Source organism: Cibotium barometz, chromosome 15 (genome assembly GCF_041138505.1).
Source record: "Cibotium barometz isolate CiBa-2024 chromosome 15, ASM4113850v1, whole genome shotgun sequence".
Classification (NCBI taxonomy): domain Eukaryota; kingdom Viridiplantae; phylum Streptophyta; class Polypodiopsida; order Cyatheales; family Cibotiaceae; genus Cibotium; species Cibotium barometz.
The window spans coordinates 54,957,559-54,975,427 of NC_141060.1; the positions used below are offsets into that span (position 1 = coordinate 54,957,559).

The 17,869-nt window shown below is 37.0% G+C and overlaps 1 protein-coding gene across 1 annotated transcript in view; it reads left to right on the forward strand.

Moving 5' to 3' along the window:
- Nucleotides 1–6,062: 6,062 nt before the first annotated feature.
- The window catches only part of LOC147631440 (uncharacterized), a 111,056-nt gene continuing 99,249 nt past the window's right edge, over nt 6,063–17,869 (forward strand). Inside the window, exon 1 of the mRNA XM_086809188.1 lies at nt 6,063–6,401. Within this exon, the coding sequence (XP_086665314.1) occupies nt 6,063–6,401 (339 nt within the window). The remainder of the gene's footprint in view (nt 6,402–17,869) is intronic.

The following is a 17,869-nucleotide window of genomic DNA, read 5'->3' on the forward strand; positions in this document are numbered from 1 at the left end:
CTGATGGTGGGTGGTTTTGATTCTATAAGGTTAGATATGTTAGCAATACTGATATTCATTGGGTTAGTTTTTAGAGAGGACACTCGTGTCAGTTACTCGATGTGAAGATTGATCTTGCTTAGGTGTGGTTTTATTTGAAGCTTGGTTACTCACCCTACAAATAAGTATAATATAGGCATCTTTTTAGGCAGCATGGTTGGAGGGTGAGGTATTTGTGGATGTGCTATGGGTTGGACCACTTCCTTGATGGGGGAATCGGTTTTTTGTAAGATCCCTATCCCCACCGCACAACAAATTCTGGGGTGCTAGCAGCGGAAGTAGCACTTCTTGTGCGGGCTTCTTGTGCGGGCAGGGTCCTACACTCAGGGCCTCGCCCTTGGATATCTGGACAAGAGACTAATCCATTGGTTTTTCCAAAACCAAACCCGGAAAAACTTCCTTTCCCCAGAAAGCACGGGCGATTCCACCAGGATAACTTTTCCCTAACGTACTCAAAAGCCTTAACTATAACTGAACTGATCTGACCGAACTCGTAAGTTCCATAGTCAGATCAAGGGACAGATTGCACTTGGATCATGCTTTTTTCCTCATCGAGAGGCACAGCCGTTGATTCTTTTTCCATAGAACAATTTTTGTCCGAGATTTACTTCATCTATCGAACTAAACGGAAATTGAGTCTCGATTTACGGATCCATCAGTCCAGCCTAACCCTATCCCATGGGTTAGCCAACCGCCCAACCACTGTAGTGATGGGATCCAATTAGGAATTTGGTTAGGTTTTGTCCCGGGTACCAGGGAAAAGAGTTCCCAGGCCCCCTAGCCAGATGTTCATGCAAACATAAAACTAGTCACACCACTTACACACCCAATATGAAATTGTCTTTTTCACAGATTCAGTCATCTTTAAAACGATCATTTAATAAAACCATAGTATCACTGATCACAATCCTCCAAAATATCTGGTTGAATCTTAATTTCCAATCATTCCTTCATCAGAGTATTTATGGCATCATTGGCAACCAGAACGCTCACCACCTGTTCACTCAGGGGCCTTTTCAATAGTTCCTAGCTCATAGTACTCGGCAATATAATCACTTATAAAAATCAAGATGGAATCTCCATTGAAGATCAGTAAGATCAACCAACAGATCCATATAAAAGAGCCATGGACTCATCCGTTGAGGACCAGCAAGGTCAATCAACCAGATCCATGCCCAGTTTCAGAAAACAACTCTTACTCCTTGTTCCAATATCTTCCATGATGCACGTGTGGGTATCTTCGGCGACCCAAAGCCCAAGTATCGTATGGTCAGCACCCTCTAGGATCCTTCGCAGGTCACCTAGCGCTTCACTCATAGGCCGCTTCCTTGGTCCCTCATCCACCGTACCGGAAGCTCACCATTTAAATCGTACCGAGGCTGGTCAAGACCTCGGTCGACCTTGCTACGCGAGACGTCCTCTGTTGACTCTCTGTCAACTGTTGTAACTTTATCAGGTAGGTCTCCACGACCACATTCTCAAGACAGTCAAAATGCTTCCCCAGCATTCTTGACATAAAACAGTCATTTACAAACAGATCACAAATACAGTTTCTATAATGAATTCACATCTTTCCAGTTTGTTCCACATCAATCCATATTACTTAACCCAATTCTGATTCATAAGTGTATCCATTCTTGACCAGATACATCATTTTCCATCCCATCTCATCAGATTCATTCACTTCACATAACATCCATTCCTATCTTTCTTAATTTACATTACGTCTCATCACATCCATTTCTCATTACATCTCATTAGTTCACATATTATATTATTCATTTCACAGTCTGATTCACATGACATCTCATCTCATCCATTCGTTCATATCGACTTCATATCCATTCACATACATATTCGCATTCATTATTCCGCATACACATCCACATTCACATCTACATCCATACATCTATTTTCACATCCACATTCATACATCCACATCCATACATCCACATCCATATCTACATCCATACATCCACATCCATACATCCACATCCATATCTACATCCATACATCCATTTTCACATCCACATTCATATATCCACATCCACATCCACATTCATACATTCCACATCCACATTCATACATTCACATCCCCATTCACATTCATACATCTACATCCATATCCATACATACATTTTCACATCCACATCCATACATCCATTACATCCACATCCATACATCCATTTCCACATCCACATTCATACATTCACATCCACATGCACATTCATACATCCACATCCACATCCACATCCACATCCATACATCCATTTCCACATCCACATCCATACATCCATTTCCACATACATCCATACATCCATTTCAACATACATCTTTCCTTTCACATACATCCTTCACATACATACATCTACATCCACTCTTTCACATACATATAACTACATCCATTCTTTCACATACATACATCTACATCTATTTCTCGTTCATTTTCATCTATCTGATTCGTTTCACATCCTCATATCTATTTATAGAATGCAAGAGAATTCTTATTTTTGATATAAGATTTCTTTACACATCTATTTAAGCATAAATTTTATTTTAAAGAGAATAACACTTTTGAAATAAAAATCGATCTTTTATGCATCTTCCTATGCATAAATTCATTTTAAATGAGAATGTCACTTTTGAATTATAATTCAATCTTTTATGTATCTTCTCATGCATAAAATCAAAATTGATGAAAATAACTCTTTTGAACTAAAAATAGATTTCTTTATGCATCTTTATATGCATAAAATCAAAATTGATGAGAATAACTCTTTTGGGTTAAAATAAATTCTTTATGCATCTTTCCATGCATAAATCCAATTTAGTAAGAATAACACTTTTAGAATAAAAGAATTTCTCTTATGCATCCTATTTATGCATAAAATCATTTATGATGAAAATCACACTTTTAATATAAAAAATATCTTTTATGCATATGTTTATGCATACAATCATTTATGATGAAAATCACTCTTTTAATATAAAAATTTCTTTTATGCATCTAGTTTATGCATAAATTCATTTATGATAAAAATCACACTTTTAATATAAAAAATATCTTTTATGCATATGTTTATGCATACAAACATTTATGATGAAAATCACTCTTTTAATATAAAAGAATTTCTTTTATGCATCTAATCTATGCATAAAAATCATTTATGATGAAAATCACACTTTTAATATAAAAAATATCTTTTATGCATATGTTTATGCATACAATCATTTATGATGAAAATCACTCTTTTAATATAAAAATTTCTTTTATGCATCTAATTTATGCATAAAATCATTTATGATGAAAATCACACTTTTAATATAAAAAATAATATTTTATGCATACTTCTATGCATAAAAACCAAATATGATAAAAGTAACACTTTTATAATAAAAAATAATCTTTTATGCATACTTCTATGCATGAAAATCAAATATGATAAAAGTAACACTTTTATAAAAAAATAATCTTTTATGCATAAAAATCAATTATGATAAAAGTAACACTTTTATAATAAAAATAATAATCTTTTATGCATACTTTTATGCATAAAAATCAAATATGATAAAAGTAACACTTTTATTTAAAAAAAATATTTTATGCATACTTTTATGCATGAAAATTAATTATGATAAAAGTAACACTTTTATAATTAAAAAATAATCTTTTATGCATACTTTTATGCATAAAAATTAAATATGATAAAAGTAACACTTTAATATAAAAAATAATCTTTTATGCATACTTTTATGCATGAAAATCAATTATGATAAAAGTAACACTTTTATAATAAAAAAATAATCTTTTATGCATACTTTTATGCATGAAAATCAATTATGATAAAAGTAACACTTTTATAATAAAAAAAATCTTTTATGCATACTTTTATGCATGAAAATCAATTATGATAAAAGTAACACTTTTATAATAAAAAAATAATCTTTTATGCATACTTTTATGCATAAAAATCAATAATAATAAAAGTAATACTTTTATAATAAAACTAAATTTCTTTTATACAAATAATCAAAATGCATCTTCTATGCATGAAAATGACACTTTAGAATATAGAAATCATAAGGATTACTCTTTTAGAATAATGAAAGATAATACTTATTTCCAAATTTTTGAAAAATTTTGCCATAACCTCCTTTGTATGGCTGACCATTTTTCAATTTTTAAGTCTATAAAATTAATTAGAAATGCACCAAGAGTATTTAAATCATTCTAAAGTAACATTTTTCTACTTATTTAAGAGAAACATTATGAAAAACTTGATTTTATTTATTAATCATTCATCTAGGATAAAGAATGGTTGGATTTACTAGAGAAGAGAGGGGAATGCCTTTTTGTAATGAGGCATAACATTTTTTTTAATTTAGAGAAGATAAAAATCATTAAAAAAACCATAAAAAGAATATAAAAGAGAAGAATCTCCAACTTACATTTTTAATTTGAGAGCTTTCCTTTGGCTTGATGGTTTGAGGGTTCTACTCTTGTTTGAGACAAGAGTGGCCACCAATCTTCTAGAAGAGGGAAGGTCAAAAACTAATGAATTATGAGTAAAATTCACTATTTTGGACACTTGGGAGAGACAGGGTAATAGTGCAAAACACTATTGAGTTTCAACAAAGGGGAAGGCTTCTATTTATAGGAAAAAGTGAGCTTCTAACCAAGCCAACTGATTCTAGAATTTTCCAAATCAATTTGGTCAATTTTTGACCATTTTTGGGTCAGTTTTGCTCACTTTTTGAATCTAGTTGAAACAGGAGAGAGGAGAGATAAACATATCTCATTGAGCAGAGATAAAAATATCTCATTATTTGGGAGTTTAAAACTCATTCAAGCATAGATTTGAGTTAAAGCAAGTGTTTAGAACACTAATGCTACTCTAATTAGTTTAATTACAAGTAATCAAGCTCAATTTTTTGGCTTTTTACTCTCTTTAAGTCCACTAAACACACTAACTAATGATTAGTGATAATTAGTAAAAATTAAGAGAAATTTTATGATTTTTTTTAGGTTTTTTAGGTTTTTTGTTTGATTAGTGTTCTATCTAGTAATGCTAACCTACCTATGCAAAGAGATTAAGAAAAAGAAGAAAGATTAAGCTAAAAATTAAGAAAAATGGCCTAAGTTTAAGCAAAAACCCTCTTGATTAGGCTCTCTAATCACCCAAATCACAAGTTTTTTAAGTCAAACAAGCGAGCAATAATCCCACTCTAAATACAAAGCTATACATGAATCTTAACAAAAACATAAAAACAAACAAACAAAACATCAAAATACAACAAAAAATCAAAAAAACCGCATGCCAAAGAGCCTACCTAGCACCGGGCTATGGGGGCTTCATCGGATTCGAATCAAAGATGACATAGACAAGTAGCAGGATGGTGCTCCCTCTGCTGACAGCAGTGCCAAAAATGTTAAGGAAAGTCTACCCTAACCGTGTCGTGGGAAGTTGCCTATCTGCCAAGCATGGCTCAAGAGCTCCACCATAGCCGCTCGTCACCGTCGTCCTCCCGCACTCATTGTCACACCGAAGCGATTGCTCTAATCCAACGAGTGATGCAAGCTCTCTTGCGAAGGTCGTGTGGGATCTCTGTGGAAGAGGATCGCATTGGTTAGCCTAAGAGAGAGAGAGAGAGAGAGAGAGAGAGAGAGAGAGAGCAAGCAAGAGGGAACAAGTGATTAGCACTAATCACTCACAAACCCTAACCCTAAGCACACCACCCATGCTAGATTAGAGTTGGAAGAGAGAGGAAGAGAGAGAACACTCCACTTCTATTGCATAAATGGGAGAATCCGTTACAAACAAGAGAAATTGGCTTTTATAGTTCCAAGCCTTTTCCCACTTAGCCGCTCAGGAGTAAGTTACCCGAGGTGCCCAAAACATAGTTACAAGGCTTTTCTCTATGGTTTGGCAACTGACCAAGATTCTCTTGTCTCTAGGGCCACCAACCATCATTCCTAAAGAGCTGTAAGAAGGACAACCCTATTAAAGGAGACAAAGTAGATAATGCAGGAGCTGAAGAAGGGGAAGCGAAAAAAGAAAGACAAAAAGATGAGGGGCATAATTCTGGAAGTTACCGAGGAATCCCAGCACTTGGAAGCAAAAACAACCCAAGATATTGCATCATATCAGCAAACGCTAGAGCAACAACAAGAGGCATGGGGAGTGAAACTTCCTGATATACCAGTAATAAGCACAGCTTCAAAGTTACCGCTTCACATGCCCCCTCCCAGCCCGGCACAAATGGCATTCAAAAACCTCTCACCACCCCACGAATCGATTCTCTTAGATCAACCAACTTCAATGGAGATTGGTGCAGAGAAGGAAGTAGTGCCGCAAAAAGATGTAAGCAAAAGGAATGAAGAGGCTACATCCGCACATCCAAAGGCCACAATAGAAGGCCAAGAAGTTGAGAAAAGAAAGAGAGCACAAGAACCTTTAAGCCCAAGCAAGTGACAATGACTGGAAGATGAAGGTCCAGTAGATGACCATTCGTTCTTGCATAACTTAGATGCCGATCGCTTCTTGCATGAGATAATGGAGGGCCTCGAAAGCTTGTTTTTACAATTACCAGTCAGCAAAACAGAAGGAACAGCCTCCATAAGTGCTTCTATCTGGGAACAAGAGCAAAGGGTATGGCACTGTCACTTACTTACTACTCGCGTGCTCCAAGACAGGAATGTCACCCTATGGAAGCAAGTATAGGAAGCTAAAAAACAAGTGCAAAAGCTTAAGGAGCAAATGGCTACAGGCGATGCTACACACAAAGAAGTCATCCTCAAAAGCTTGAAGACCGCAGAAGAACAAGAGGCAAGATACCAAGTGTTAGAAGGGCACAACCAAATGCTAAGCAAAACCGTAGTTCAAAGAATCAAAGAGAACATGGAGCTGAAGGCACAAGTCGAACAAGCCAAGGAGCAACGTCAAAAAGAGGTGGCAAATGCTAGAGAAAAAGAAGGGCAACATACATAACAACTTAAAGAAGCTCATGCAACGTTCCAAGTCAAAGAATAAGGGTTTACAAAGCAAATCGATACCCTAACTGAAGCCGTGGTTGCAGCAAAACAAAAAGTGATTAAACTTCAAACTAAAAGGGAACAATTAAACAAAGCCCATATGTAGAGAAGATTGAGGTAATCACTGCAAGATCTTTGGAAATGAGAAGATTGAAGATGCTAATGCACTAGAAGCGTCTGGCAAGAAGCGGCTACTAGAAGATATGAAGAGCTCGATGCTGCTAGAATGGTACCTGAGACTGCCATCTCTGACCTTTTATCGACCAAAGTCTCAAGGATTCAAGAATTGGAATGCCAGTTGGCCATCTGGCGCAAAGGACTGAGGGAACAGAGCCAACCGATGAATTGCGAATACTCATCAAACGAGCCTTGGAGATAGGTTTGTTATTTGATTTTAAGAGTCATTTAGGAGACCATGCTCCCCCTACAGGATAGAACTAGGTCTTATCTATTAGTCATATCCTCGCATCTTTACATGGTCGAGGTGTCGACGAGTAGGAAATTTTTCTTTTGTTATACTTAATAGACTATCTTAAGGTTTCCCCTTTTTAGGTTAGGGACCTTGCAGGACAAACCTCATTTGTAAAGATGGCTGATGGTACCATGTCGACCATGGATGGGGGTTCTATAGAACTTGATGATGGTCTTCTCTTTCCACTAATGTCATACATTTATGGTCATGAGTTTTACAGGACATGTAGATTCATATGATTTAATTCAGAAGACCTTTTATAAGAAGTGCCAAGTTGGTACATGCAATTAGGCCATAGATCACATCTATCTCTACAAAAGGATTCACATCTATCTCTACAAAAGGATTCACAAATCCTAAAAATAGACATGAAAACTTGGAAGATGCACCATGGGGGGTGGTATGGGAGTGACTCGGAAACTATAGACAAAACCACCTCAGTGCAACTATGTGAATATTAGAACCATCCACAAGAAGAGAATATCTTGTATGCTTCCCTTCTGAATGATGATTTTTACAAAGAATTAGATGCTATATTAGCCATGATGATGATAGATGTCACAGGGAAGACTAGGATAAAGTTTGTGGAACCTGATGAGAAAGGCAAGATGCCAGTCACTCACCATAATACAGATGATGAGACCCTAAGTGATGAACCAGTCCAAGGAAAGCTCTTCAAAAGAGCAAGAATCTAAATCTAGTGACGAGGAAGAAGCCTCAATTTTAATTGCAAGGTTGAAATTTCAGAAATGGTTGTAGAAGAAATGTTTTTGTGCTAGATTCTTAGAAGAAGACTCATGGATGCACAATGGCTAAGATACGTCACAAAGCTAAGACCCTCCTAAGCTCACAAGATCAGCAAAGAAGGAAGCAAAATAAAGCTTTGGCTAACGCGGAATGAGAAGCAAGAAGAGATTTGGTAGGAAAGGAGAGGAATGATGAGGAACCAAATTTGCAAAAGGTTCCCAACCATTTCAAATCCTTCGATATTTATGAGATAAAAGTAGTTCACCTATGGGCATAACATTTGAGGGGTGATCAAATAGGAACCTCATATGATAAACTTGTAGAGGTGAAAGAGGTGAATATTGTAGAGCCTAGAAATCCCAAACCTATCTTCATTGCCCATAGACCTCACCTTGTATAGAGGCATTGATAACTCTTTTAAAAGAGTTTAAGGACTACTTTGCTTGGAGCTATAAAGACATGAAGGAAGTGCTACCAGAAGTGGTTATAGCACACCATCCCTGTCATGGAAGGTTCTTCAAGGCCGGTCAAGTAGCATCCCTCCCAAATGAATTCGAAATACTCAACAATTGTAAAGGGAAAATTTAATAAACTCATTGCTGAAAATTTCATTTACAAAATTGAGCACACGGATTAGGTATCATTGTACCCAAGAAAAATAGAAAGCTTCATGTGTGTGGAGTCGACTTGAAGAAAGTGAATGCGACAACCCATAGAGATTATTACCCATTATCATACACAAGGTACGTTCTGGAAAGAGTGGCAGGCATAGAAGCTTATAATTTTTTGTACGGATTTTCCGAATACAACCAAGCATCCATTGCACCTGAGGACCAACATAAAATTGCTTTCACCACCACATGGGAAACCTTTGCATATAAGGTCATGACGTTTGGATTGACCAGCACTCTTGCAACATTCTAGAGATTAATAAGCATAGCCTTCAAGGATTACCTGTAGAAATGGTTGGAGGTATTTATTGATGATCTCTGTGTACATTCATAATGGTTGGACCATCTAGCTTGCCTGAAAAAGGTGTGATTGTATTACATATCCTTAAACCCTTTGAAATGCCGATTTTGGGTAAAGAATGGAATGATACTGAGGCATATTGTGTCCAAAAACAAGATTTTCATAGATTATTGTAAAGTAAAACTCATCCTAGAGTTACCACCACCCACAAGGGAGTACAATGGTTTATGGGACACGTAGGCTATTATCGAAGGTTTACTGCATTCTAATGTGCTGATATTTTCATGCCATTATATAAGCTTTGATTGTATGCAAATGAACCAAAGAGTGTCAGTAGTAGCAGGCATACGATGAATTAAAGAGAGCATTAGCTAGTGCACCCATCTTGAGACCACCAAATTGGGACCTTGTGTTCCATGTGCATATCGATGCAACAAACTTTACAATTGGGTGTGTTTTAGCATAGCTAGGGGATCATAAACTAGAATACCCAATCGCTTTATGACTCGATATCTCAATGAAGCTGAGATGAATTATACCATAACTAAGAGAAAAGGACTAGCCATGGTATATGCAATGAAAAAGTATAGAAACTACTTATTGTCTAATAAATTTATCTTCTTTGTGGATCGTCAAGCTTTGTTGTATATGGTCAACAAGCTTTGTTGTATATGGTCAACAAGCCTTGCGTGACTGGGTGAATTACTCAATCTCGTCTTTGGTTATTGCTATTAATGGATTTTGACTTTATAGTCATATAAAAGTAAAAGATCACAACATATACTAGCAGACCACATGTCGAGAATACCTAATGGTGGGGAAGCTACCACCACTAGTGTCAATGATGAATTGCCAGATGCTACTCTATTCAAATTAGATCCGGTATCGGAATAGAGGGAAGAAATCTTTAAGTAGCTTTCATACCTTGGCTTGTAGAAGGCTATTTCCATCCTCTTGGTGAGAAGTTAACTCACTTAGGCATGGCAATTGTATGGGATTATCTCTTTAATCTTGTATTAATCCATGGTGATTATCCCATATCTCAGCTTTATGGTCACTCCATTTTAAAACAAAAGATTGTAGTTCATTGCCTCTTTAAGGCTCACGCAACGTGTAACAACCAGAAAACATAAAAAAAGGAAAAAATTTGAAGCTTCACAGCCTTCTCAGAAGGCTCAGCCAACTAAAGTACACAGCCACCCAGCGCCGAGGAGAGAGAGAGAGAGAGAGAGAGAGAGAGAGAGAGAGAGAGAGAGAGAGATTCCATGGCCACCAGTAGTGTTTTTTTTTTTAAGAGAAAGGAGTTTGAACGTGATGTTAAAAAAGAAGAAAGCTGGAGTCTTGAACGTTTAGGGTTTCCTTTCCCTCTTTTCACACCCTCTTTACTTAATCCATCCACACCTCCTACTCTCTTCATTTTTTTTTTGCCATTTATCCTTGCCCACATTTCATACTCTCCCTTATCCTAAAATTGTTATGGTTTGATCACACGTGGCTATTTGGTGAGGGTACACATTGATATTGGTTCACATGCATTGTGGTATGGGTTAAATTGGTGATCATGGGGGATTGTTCACACGTGTCTTATATTTTCATTTGATTTGAACATGGTTGAGTGTTGTTCACACGCATTAGCATATTGTGCACATTGATAACCTTTTTTGACTTTTCGAAATTGTTTAGGCTTATTCACGTGCCCTTGCACATTGTGGGCTTTTTTCACACGATTTATGTTTTGATGGGTTTGTTCACGTGCAATGTGCATTTTGTGCATTATTAGCATTGATTCACTCATACTTTGGCATTGCTAGTGTTTTCTCACACTGTTTGTGCTTTTATAGCCTTGATCACACGCGTTAGCACATTGTGGGCTTGTGTCACACATTTAGGGGATTTTGTGAGTTTGTTCACTCATACTTTGGCATTGCTAGTGTTTTCTCACACTGTTTGTGCTTTTATAGCCTTGATCACACGCATTAGCACATTGTGGGCTTGTGTCACACATTTAGGGGATTTTGTGAGTTTTTTCACTCACCTTAGGCTTTGGATAGTGTTCACATGCAACCATGGGTTGTTCCTATTACTTTTATCCTTCATTTGATCGCCATGGTGTGAATTCACATCATCGTGACATCATTTTGATAGCATTTTATGACTGTGATAGTAGGAGATCCACTAATGCACTATCATCATGGCTCTATGATTGCTATTGTGATTTGTCTTCTCGTGTCATGTAGTGCATATCTTTTTCCACATTTGCACATGCCTTTGGCATTTTGAGGCTTAGATCTCTACCTCTTCACTTGTCAACTTCTTGCTATTATAAGGTAGCATCTTCATACCAGTATTAGATGTTCGAGCTTCATAGTTTGATGCCTAGTCATTTTTGGTATTCACTCAATGAGGAGCAGATATGTGCCATATGGTTTAGGTGGCCCACACACGATAATTTCATCACTTCATTTCTTGGCTATATTGGCCCATGAATGGTTTGGTTTTGTTTGCATGGGATGATTCTTCTTTTGGTGACTCGATTGACTTTTCCACACTCTCGGTTAATCATCATTATAATTCTAATGAGAATGTGGATTACACTGACATGGATACTTATGAGGATGATGATGATGATGTTCGTGATGTGGTCATAGATGATTATATGGGTGATGATGATCATGGTGGTTAGGGGATATATTTAGTGAGTTATTGCATGACAGGATTGAATCGTTAAAGGATGCGTATCGAGCATGTTTACACTTTGGCCGCTATCGCAGAGTGGTGTTTGCATGGGCCTTGATAGCTTCAATGACTCACCCATGACATCAACTAGCCATCATCTCATTGATTCTCATTTGCCTAAACCGACTCATTCATTGTATTATGATGGGGATGATGATGTATTATACACACACACACACATGATGACATTGATGTATCACACACACATGCACATGATCATAGTGATAGACGTGAGAGTGGAATGCAATAATGGTTAATCACACAAAGATAATGATGCATAGCCAAACTCATCAATGCACATAAGCAATGCTAGATGCACTTATGAAAATACCATGAATTAAATGATAAACATGAATACCACAAAGATTACCTTAATACAATGAGGAGATAAGCTCATGCCCCACAAAGGATCCACCAAGTTATATTACCAAACATATGGTAGCTTGCACAAAGCACTTACAAGATCTTCTCTCTACATGTCCAAGGAGTGTAAGACCTTATTTATATAGAGAGCAAAGGGGAAAATGTGGGAGCTTCCTAGATTGCACTAGTCTCACCATAAAGTGACTCCTACATTAAGGGGAACCACCTACCATGCCTACACATGTAAACCATAGTAATAAGAGACCAGATGACCTTAGGATGTATATTCCTAAGGTGAACATGATATCTATCCACTAAGGACTAAAGCTAATGGATGCTAGATCACACAAATCTCAACAACATATGCACATGATGATGATGTATGTGATTGTGATGTGTATGAGTTAGATCATGTGGGCATGATCTCGAGGGTAGAGATGGTAGTGAGCATACCAAGCATCGACACTTCTATTCCTATCATCTTTCCTATGGATCATGTGGACACTCTAGTTGATTGTGGTGACATTCTAGAGGATAGTGTGCATTTGATTAGTGATGTATCCATTGGCACACTTGAGGTTAGTGTGATACTTTGCATACGAGCAACAAAGACACCTATGAGCATAGACCTGAGTTCCTAATGCTAGATGCATCGGGCTATTCTTCTAGGATTTCTATTTATGGAGACATCAGTGATACGACCACTTCTCTTAGTATTCATAGCATTCCTGGTAGCATTCGTGTGGATAGAGTTCATGTATTTGAGCAGTCAGGGGATAGTGCATGAGAGTAGTGATGAATTATCTCAGGTTAGACCTTGTAGGAGAGACGGGATTGTGCATATGGATCTAGAGAGATTTATATTTGATTTAGCCATTTTTTTAGATCCACTAATCATAGAGGTTGACCTATCTTGGGATATAGGTCATATATGGATTCCATTGATGGACAAGACCATGATCTTAATGATGACTTTAGAGATTTTGAGGATGACATGGTCATGGATGATGTCACTTTCTTTTCATGTGTGGATACACTCAGTGATGATAATGCTTATGTGATGATCGTATTGATCATGTTTTTGCTTTAGAGGACCACACATATGCAGAGGGTTTCACATATGAGGGCATATTACTTATTTTGGATCATGCCTATATACTTATTGATGCAGTGGATCATGCCTCAAATGATTTGAGCTATGCTATAGTGGATGACGGCATTGGTTCACACGAGTTCTTTCACGATACCAACTTTGAGATGTGTTTCTTTGGCTTTCATGATTGTCTACACAACCCCAATTTCTTTGGAGCCAAAATATTCATTTTTAGGTACATCATAAGCCACTTGGGATGTATAGTAGATGATTACATGGCATACCATTTAGATGCACTTGTGACATCTCTTGGTCTTGATCCACATGGACCATTTGACATTCTAGCTAGGCATTTTTCTTCCATTTGGTGGATACCCTGGATGTCAGTTCCATGTTATGGTCTTGAGGATGGGCTTATGAGCTATCCTTCAAACTTGAACTTTGCTTTTGACCCAAGAACTATTGTTACATTGGATTTGAGAATCTGTGATGTATACTACATTTATCCATTTGACCCAAGAGGACTTGTACCTAGCCTCATCATCGACATTGGCTTCTTGCACTTTCCTTTTGACCCTAGGGGGATATTCGACTACTTTCGTCATCGATAGTGGTCTCTTACACTGTCCTTTTGATGGAGGTGGGAGATTGCTTAGCTTCATCATTGAGAGGAGATTCTCATTCTTTCCATTTGACCTTGGGGGTCATACTACTCATGTTATGCTGTTTGGGTCTTCCATGACATTGGGTTATGTCATGATTTTTGGCTTTCATATATAGCCTTTTGTATATGTTTGATTTTCCACGACCACCCTTTGATTTTGATGACAAAATCATTATAGGAGGGGATGGTTTATAATGAAGTAACAACTTTAGCTTAGGTGTAGGACCATGGTCATGGGCTCAAGTATAAAAGGGGGCTCATGGACCACTATTGTATCTTTTTGAGACTTTTTTTACATCTTATGATATTTGGTCATCTTGTCTCTTAGAGCCTCATGGCTTTCATACCTTGGCTTGTGGAAGACTATTTCCATCCACTTGGTGGGAGGTTAACTCACTAAGGCATTATGGCAAGTATATGAGGTTATCTCTTTAATCTTGTATTAATCCATGGGGTTATCCCATATCTTATCAATTTCAAAAGAAGTCGTATGACCCTCAGGATCAAATGGAAAGGAAGGTGGTACGTCGAAGATGAGGCTAATCATGTAACCAAGATCAAATGGGAATCAAATGGGAACCAAGATTAAATGGGAATCGGAGCCATGAAAACTCTAAAAGAATGACTCTCCAGCCACCCATGTCAAATGATAAATGTAGGAAGTCAATGTAAATGATGAGGCTAGCCATGGATCGTCCTGGGTCAAATGGATAGCCATAGTGCATATCACGGACTCCCAAAATCGATATAATAGTAGCTCCTAGGTTGAAAGGAAATCTCAAATATGAGGGAAATCTTACTAGCCCATCCTCATGATTTTAGTGAAAAATCCTGAAACCCTAAGTATATCCATTGAGAAAGCTCAAAACCCCTAGCATGACTATTGAGAAATCTTGACTTAAAAGAGTCACCGTGTAGGCCAGGACTACAATCAAGTAAATCTAAATGTCGTGCCACATAATCATCTAACATACATCTTAAATGGCATGTGATGCACCCAAAAATGTGTGTCCTAGCGCCAAAGAAAATAGGATCATGTCGACAATCATGGAAGCCAAAGGAACACATCTCTTGGTTGGCATCATGCAAGAATAAATGTGAACCAATGCTGCCATATACTATATTAATGTGTTACGGCGGGAATCATCCAAAACATGCACCAAATCCTCATGTACAAATCCCCCTGTATGGGTGTGATCCTCCAAGGTAAAAACATGACCAACAGGATCACCACCACAAGCAAGTGTTATCCTCACTGAAGACTACCAATGTATCCACACGTGAGAGATAAGTGGACTCACCCATGAAATCACTAACCATGGAATCCGCAAGGTCACTAAAGTCACCCTCATAAGTATGTTTTATCTCCATCGACACTCGATCTAAGAAAATGTATAAGTTAACTGCAAAACTCTCTAGATCCATATGTATGTATAATCATGCCTCCCCTATGAGGTCTCACCATAGTACAGTCATCATCACTACCCTCATACTCGATGCTTAATTACTCAAGTACACACGAATGCTACCAGGTATACTATGAGAGATAGGAGTAGTGATATCATGAATGTCCTCACATGTGAAAGTTCTAGAATAATAGCCTGACACATCTAACCAAGAAACTTAGGCCTATGCTCATAGGTATCCTGTGACTCCCCATGCAAAATATCACTAACCTTGTGACTAATTAATGCATCACTAAAATCGAATGATGGGCCATGTAGGCCTAGGTTTATCAAGAAGATAGGTAGGCCTAGGTTTATCAAGAAGATAGGTAGGCCTAGGTTTATCAAGAACGTAGGTAGGCCTAGATGTATCAAGAATCATAATGCTTGATGCCATCCCTACCCTCGAGATCATGCCGATATGATCTAGCTCACACACATCACTATCATATGCATCATCACCATGTGCATATGTGTCCATGTCATCATGTGCATATGAATCACTATCATCATGTGCACATGTGTGCAATATATTAATATTATCGTGTGTGTGTGTGTGTGTGTGATACATCACCATGTGTATAAGTATACAATACATCATCATCATCATCTAGATCCATGTCAATGTAGTCTACACCATCAGAAACATATTCATGGTAGCTTAAGAGTGTAGGACACTCGTATAAGTCACCAAAAGAAGATTCATCCCATGCGAACAATGCTAAACCATATGTGTCTCATTGCTCGAAAATCCCCTCCCCCACAACAAGGAATGCTTGCAAATCCCCTCCTCCAAAACATAAAAAAGCTATGTTGCATTTGAACAAAAACATAGCATATGGATTCACTTCACAAATACCCCAAGTGTGCTCTATTTAGCGTTTATGTGAGTTGGCACATCATTGTACTTTGTAGCTATTATTTTGATTAAATAACTATTTTTTGGAAATTGTGTTTTAAATTATTTAATGATTGTTTACATTTATGTAAGGTTGTTGCACTATTTTAAACGTCATGAAATTTTTAAAGTAAACCATTGATGCCGTTTATATGCAAAAATTGAAATAAATAAGGCAACGTCATTCTATAAATTTAAAGGTAGTGTGTAGAGTTATCAAGTTAAGGTATTATGTTTACTTATTTACTAGATAATAATCTTTTCTTATTGTCACTATGATAGCATGTAAATTTCCACATGCAATCCATTGTCTATTAAGCATATTGTTTACTAATGTTGAATTACTTGGAAAATTGCTTTAGGTTTTTGTATTATTGTGTTGCATGCAATGTACTTGAGTAATTTTATGTTTTGGGTTAAGAGCTACATGTTAAATTGATATCAACATGTTTTTAATGTGCATGGTTCTATAATTTAATTATTGGCAATCAAATGCATAGTCCTAAAAAGTGAATGATGAATTGGTCACCACGTTTTGAGTGCTTCAAAGTCCTCCTACTATTAGCAAGCATATTATTATTTATGTTCCATGGTGAGAATTATAAGAGGGTTGTTAGAAGCATTTAAATCAAAGTGCTTAGTGTGCGTATAGTTGACGGTGAGCGTAGTTTAGGAAGTGCTATTCTTGTATCTTTCATTACTATTTGATCAACATTGAGTAGCTTTAGTTTGCATTAAATAGAGAGATTCTTTCATTCTTGTATCTTTCATTACTATTGAATCAATATTGAGTAACTTTAGTTTACATTAAACAAAGAGATTATCATTTTTATGAGATTAAAGTGGAAATAATAATTTGTAATTTTAAAATGTGAAGCTAAGCAATTTTCTCTTGAGTTACTATTTTTTCCATCATATAAAAGAAAAGAACACCACTTGTGAAATGTTTAAAAAACCAAATGAAAATTATTGGTTAATCAGGGTGCGCACATAGGCTATGATGGTGGGTGGTAAACAACCACGGCATAGAGATTGGGAGAGAGGGAGAGAGAAGCAAACTGTAGAGAGAGGATGTGACAAAGCTATTGCACAACTCAAAGAATGATTTGATTAGTTGATGTGATGCTGCACTGAGTACAATGCCTTTTTGTAGGCTTAGAGCCTTATCTTTCACTGAGTCACACACATAGGGGCAATGACACATGGCATGAGGTATGACATCATTGCTTACATACCACACATAAAATATAGCCTTAAGAGGTGGTTCACACACATACATATAAAGGATTGTTTCACACACACGAAGCTCTGCTTTCCCATCAAACCCCCTCCCCAAACTGGGAGTAGTGCTCAAGAAGGCCTCCACAGCAATAGCATCAGGATGGCCTTCAGACTGCACAACACCAC